The sequence below is a fragment of the Leptonotus elevatus genome, chromosome 19 (genome assembly GCF_054856555.1).
Source record: "Leptonotus elevatus isolate MCC_2025b chromosome 19, RoL_Lele_1.0, whole genome shotgun sequence".
In the NCBI taxonomy this organism is placed as follows: Eukaryota; Metazoa; Chordata; class Actinopteri; order Syngnathiformes; family Syngnathidae; genus Leptonotus; species Leptonotus elevatus.
In genome coordinates this window covers 1,035,657-1,041,656 of record NC_141257.1, presented here as the reverse complement: position 1 = coordinate 1,041,656, position 6,000 = coordinate 1,035,657, and the positions used below count along the sequence as shown (strand labels likewise).

Sequence of the window (6,000 nt, the reverse complement as noted above, 5' to 3'; positions counted from 1 at the left end):
CCCACGCTGGTGTTTACGTTCCCAGACGACCTTTATCGTAATTCAGCGGGCCGCCGCTCGTCAGCACAAAGCTGACGTCTTTATTTCCACTCTTGCTTTGCGCCTGTTACGGTGCAGACACGTTTGCTTTTGTTCCAATTACAAAGCGCTTCCGTTATGCGGACTTAATGGCGGTTTTGTGCTCAGCTATGGAGTGATATTAACGAGGCTGTGGATGGCGCAGTGACGCAGGAGGAATTCAGCAAATAATCAAAAAGCCCGGCCGGATGTTTGTGAGGAGATCCGAATCGAGGACATCTCGGATCGTCTTGGGTACCGTGAAAAAAAAAAAGAAAAAGAAAACCATTGTGGAAACCAACGGAAATTTCTCCAGCCAAATCTCACACGTTTTAGTCCTTTTTGCTTTCCTTTGCAAAAAGTCATCCCCCAAAAAAAGTCTTAAAGGTTTGCCAGGCCGCTTTCGGGGATGGCATAAATGGATTTGCTCTTTTTCTGCCTGCTTTGCCGCCTCGCGCTTTGGGCTTCGTCACACTCTGAGAAGGACATGTAGGCGGCAATGCTGTTCCTGACGCCGTAGCTTAGCATGCTGCCGTCGCGGTCGCGCGCGCCGGTCGGCGGCGCCCTGGTTCGGAAGAAGTTCGGATAATCAACGAGTGTTGGCGCGTCGTGGCCCGCCGCCATTTGGCTTTACCTGTCTTTCTTCTGCCGGTCAGCGTGGCGTCTCATAACCACCGGCGGAACATCTGCCGGTGGCGCCGTCGGGCTGGACTGGCGCGGCGGCGTCAACGCGCAGCACAGGCCGTCCGCAAAGTCTTGAAATGAAGAAGAAGTCGACGTCAAAGCGTCGTTACGCGCGTCCGATTGTTTTTTTTTCTACGCGGCCTCACCGTAGTAGTGGTTGATCAAGTCTTCCAGGCACTGGAAGGTGAGGCCGGGGGAGATGTAGTACCAGCCGTTGTCCAGTCGGCGGATACGGTAGTGCCGTACGGCGCTGTGCCTGACCGACAGCACGTACGTCCCTCAAAACAAAACATGTATCTCAATTGAGGCAGGAGTTTTCAGTTCAAGTTAAAAGTTCAGAGTCCAGTTCTTTTTAGGAAGTTGCGGCAGTGTAAAAAAAAAAAAAGAAAAAAAGCAGAAGTCCTGCGCTGCGTGTTTTATCTCACGCCTTCGTCACCGGAAACATTTGCATGAGTCATGAAAGGTTTCAGACAATCGAGTGTTTGTCATGAAAGCGAAGATGAAGAGGCTCGTGTTTTTGAACGCAGCAAATGTCAAATCCCTCGCCAAACATTTTCCACTTTTGGGAGAAGTGGCGAGCTCCCTCACCTCGCTCCGCGGAGCTCTCCCGCACCAGGAAGCAGCCAACCCTGTTTCCGGGCAGAAGCAGAAGCTCCTCGGCCTTCTGCCTCGTCACCCCCTCGAAAAGCCACCTGATGGCGCAGAGAACGACTCACGCCACAAGTCGGATCCGACCTTGTCCTCTTTTTCCAGCTGGACTTACCCGTGATACACTTTAGCCACATGCATCCCAGGGATGTAGTTCTCCTTTCCCGTCTGGAGCGAGCGGACTTTCCACCAGTAGGCCTGCCTGCGCACCCGAGAAACAAAAAAGGGGAAATGGGGGAGTCCCAAGGCGCCCTCCACGGATGCTTTGCAAAGCCGCAAAGATGTTTGCATACCGTGCGACGATGCCGAGCTTCTCTCCGATCCTGAAGATGGGCTGGCTGACGTCGGGGGTCGGGTAGTCGGCGAGCGCGACCGCCGCGTCTTCCTCGGAGCCTGCAAAGTAGACCCGAACGTTCGCCCCCCCCCGTCAGTCACTCGACTTTCATTTGGATCGGGACTCCGCAAAAATGCAAAATTGCCGCGTTAGAAGATCTGGTTTTCTTTTAGAAGTCCGACTTTCTGCTTTTTGCCTTCAACACAACCTCTGAAACTTACTCAAGGAATTTCTCAGGTCAACTTCGCTTTTTGAGGAGAGGAGCTCACCTTTCCACGAACTCCCGCGATCGCCACCGTCGAGGTTGCCGCGGGCGCTCAAGCCCCGCGTCGCGTTGCCCATGCTGAAGTCCGCGCGACGCGTCCGCCTCGCTAGCTTCCTCCGCGATCTTAACGCAACATGAGTCGTAATGGGGAAGCTGAGTGACATTTCACCGATGTCTGATTTTGCTCAGCCCCCCCCCGAGCCATGAATGTGCAACGTTCCCGGTTGTTCAAAAAAAAAAAAAGAAACATTTTGCAAGTTGTGGATTTGAGGTAAACCCCCTGAAAAACTTGCATCAAGTGTCTTGAGAGCGACGATGGGTCGTTTTGGTCGACGCAGTCTCGGAGAGCAATGACTAGTTGGGGTGCGACTGACTGACGGTTTCCTGCCACCAAATGAGGAAGCGCACCTGCATTCTTCTTCTTATGACGATTGCTGCATTGAATTCCCGGCTGTGACGACGAGCGATTGTTTAAACCTCCCCGTTTTTGTGTCTTTCTACTTTCACATTCAGCAGATGAGATGGCTTCTTCCTCTCAGTCTGTCTGTCGGGTCTCGGCGATAGCAAATCTGTTGTTCAAGTCTCGGTAGAGCCTCAGCGACCCGACGGGTGTTGTGACTCGAGCCCAAAGCTAATAACGAACGACGGTCCGGGAACTTTCCCTGCAGCAGCGTCGAATTGATTTTTTTTGTGGCTTCAACTTGATATCGGGCGGCGAGCAAGCAAGCTCTGCCTTGCTTTTGCAAGCAGTTTCCTGGGATTCATCAAGGCCAGCGGACGCTTTCCGTCCGTGGCTGACGTCGACCGCATTTGGATGTCTGAACGCCGCAAGGACATTTCCACACCCTCCGCCTAAAAGGACAAAATTACCCACTGGAAGGATTTGCCGTCATTTATTATTTTTTTTTTTCCCTTACAAGCCAAAGTCCCCAAACGCTCGTCATGGTTGCGTTTTTTTTTTTCTTCCTAAATGATAGACATTCCACATGCTGCGCCACTGGTCGTTAGCGCCCCGGTGGCTGCGACTAGCATCTAAAAGTAGACGCACGTCTGACCCGAGTGGAAAGCGCAAGAGTGAGCGGCATGAGGCGGCCTGCGCTTTTTTTTTTTCTTGGATGCTGATGACAAACGCGTCTCGCCGCTCGCCGCGTTTGTTGTTGCTGTACTTGTTAACCTCGTGGCTGTTTTGGCAGCGGCGGCAAAGTACAGCGGAACAGGAAGTCCGATGCCTCTGAAGTCGCACAATTTGGAGTTTCACCTAAAAATGGGCAACACTTAAAGGGTTGTTATTGGACAGAAAAAAAAGACCTCGAGTACCTCAATTCAGTTCGTCAAAGAAATGTGGTGCCGATGTAAACGGACTCTTATCCAGATAAGGAATCGTCGCTATGCTTACTTGACTTTTCTTGTTGTTTCTCGGTTTTATTTTGAACAGCAGTTCACGTGACAACAAAACATTTTTTTTTTTGAAAGGATCTTGCTTTCACTTGGACTTCATCCATCCCAGACCAGAAACGTTCTTTTATGTACAAAAATCATTGACAAAAAAAAAAGCCCACAGAACCTTCTTTTTGTTGCTGTTTTTGTGGACTCATGAGAATGACATCACGTCTTCCGAACCGCCATCATCCAGCGCCAAGTGGCGCGATGGCGGTTCGGCTCGTTGGGTCACTTTCGGGTTATTCCAAGATGGAAGGGCCCCGGTGCCGTCAATACTGAATCACTTGGAATCCCTTCAGGTCTTTTTTCTGTGCAAAGAGTGAAAGTCCTTTTGTGAGGGGCCACCTGTGCGCTCTATCAACTCCTCCCCCCCCCCCCCCCACCACCACCACCACCAGCACCTCAAGGGAGCCTTTACGCGCTGGGCTGGGTCACTGCGGGTTCCATCCCTGCCAAGCCCATAATGAGAGTGCGCTCCCTTCAGACGTCCGCATGGGAGTTGAGCATTTATGTCATTACGCGGCAGGGAGCTATTTTCAACATGCACCTGTGCAAAACCCGCGGCCCACCCTCGGAAAGTCGCGTCCGATGACGCCTTTCAAATATCCAAGCGTTCATTTGAAATGGGAGGGATTTGTAAACTCTTGGAGTCGTCCCAAAGCGCCATTTTGTTTTTTGCGGTCAAGTGACCTCCGCAGACGCATGTCAGTGACTGCTGTTTGTGTCGAACCCGGATGATGCACCTATTTGCAGGCAAAAAGTGAAGCAGAGCCGCGATTGCGTAATGAAGGCAAAGCTCCAGGCCTTCTTTTCCGCTGGCCGCTTGTCAAATTCTCTGCTTTCTCCCGTTGACACTCCCGCAAGGATCTTTGACTTTTTTCTTTTTTTTTTTTTTCTACTCTGAGAAGCATTCCAACGCGTGGTACTGTTCGCCAACATTACTCGACTTTATCGTCGGTCCGGACTCGGCAAAACCATCCCTTTTATGTAACCGCAACTGCTTCGCTATGATAGGATTGGATGAGTCGCATCCGGGATTGTGCGAAAACTGCTCTTTCATGCAAGATTCACTCACAAAAAAAAAAAAAAAAAAAAAAAAAAAAGGCTTGTTGGACTTGTTGGTTCTGGATGCCAGCGTCTGAGATCCGACCGTCCAAACAAACAAACAGCCAGCGTTCAGGATCGTGGATTTGTGCCAATAAAGTCACGTCTAAGTCGAAGCGAACTTGGGGACTGCACTCTGGATTGGTCGCCAGTCAGTCCTTGCCAAAGATTGTTCAGGTTTTCCGTAACCCTTGAAACGTTCTGTCCTGCGCCTGCCGACTGCTTCGTCCCTAAATCTTGCGTTTGGCATGATTTCGTCTCCAATCTCCGGGGAGGTCTGAGCCGTTTTTCTCGGTCTTTCTGAGAGAGAGAGAGAGAAAAAAAACTCCAGGTTCTTTCCACGACAGAAACCGGGTCGCCGTCATATCACGAGTGATTGAGTACAAACATCTCAAACTAATTGCGGTTCCTTTGAAGCTTAAAGAATGACAACTCATTCCAACAGCTGGTTTATTAACACAAAAGAAGGGCAAGCAGCTTCCATTCTTCACAGCGTTGCGACGCTTTGTGATTTAAAACGAAAAACAAAAATCAATATTAATGCAAAGTCATCATGTCCTAGAAAAGATGAAAAGATGGCGCTTCTGTTCCAACGTCTTCGGGTTTGCGTTCGTCACCCAGCGTCGCCGGCTAAATAAAGTCCAGAGCAGTAATCGCTCGCAGGTCTTTCCCGAACGTCTCCTTTTCGCGCTCGCCTGACTTTTCTGTTCGCTGTCATCGCGTAAACCACTGCGACGTTGCAAAAAAAGTTGCCCTTGTTGTTTTTAGCCGCGCCAGGCGGCGCGAGGGTCTGCTGTGCCGTAAATCCAGTTGGCGACTTCAGATTGACTCCAAAATTCCCTCCGCAACCTCGGAATTTAGCAACAGATGGAGAGAATGTCGAGCAACCGGGACCTCCGCGCGCATCCTAACGTTCATGCGCATCATAAACGATTTCAAAAAATGCCGAGAGACGTCAGCTCACACGTACGCTAAAAATAGATTTTCCTTTCTGCGAGAGTTTGTTACGTTTAATTCAGCACTGCTTTTTTTTTTTGTTTGTTTTTTTTTCTCTTTTAAGATTTAATTCACTGCTAATAGCAACGCCATCGCTCAACGCGTTACAACCGAACGAAAAACCGAAATGTTCTTCTCTGTCGGGTCATGTTAGCGCTTACGTTTCCCAGCCCAAACTTTGTATAGATTTGCGGATATTGGCATTTTTTTCACCTGCCAAGATGGTGGACGAAAAGCAATAGCGTCCACCGTCATGCTCACTTTGAAGAGTTAATAAAAAAGCAGCATAAATCATCGCATTTGAAATCAACAAAAGAACAAAGTGTGCGTCTTTTTCATCACACGTGAGCTATTACTTGTCAGGCCGAACTTACGAAGCAAGAAAAGACGAGAGGCGAGATGATGTCATCGCTTGAGCGTGCAATCGATCGCTCGCGCGTCATCCTTATGTTGCGCTCACGAATGGCGATGG

At 49.9% G+C, this 6,000-nt stretch overlaps 1 protein-coding gene across 1 annotated transcript; it reads right to left on the bottom strand.

The window, feature by feature from the left end:
• Positions 1 to 2,367, bottom strand: sla1a (Src like adaptor 1a). The gene is made up of 7 exons (XM_086063561.1): positions 1,993 to 2,367; positions 1,683 to 1,782; positions 1,505 to 1,591; positions 1,330 to 1,433; positions 888 to 1,019; positions 692 to 812; positions 1 to 622 (listed from the first exon to the last, which is right to left on the bottom strand). The coding sequence occupies exons 1-7, from the start codon at positions 2,150 to 2,152 to the stop codon at positions 439 to 441; spliced, it is 888 nt and encodes a 295-aa protein (XP_085919687.1). The 5' UTR covers positions 2,153 to 2,367; the 3' UTR covers positions 1 to 438.
• Positions 2,368 to 6,000: the final 3,633 nt, after the last annotated feature.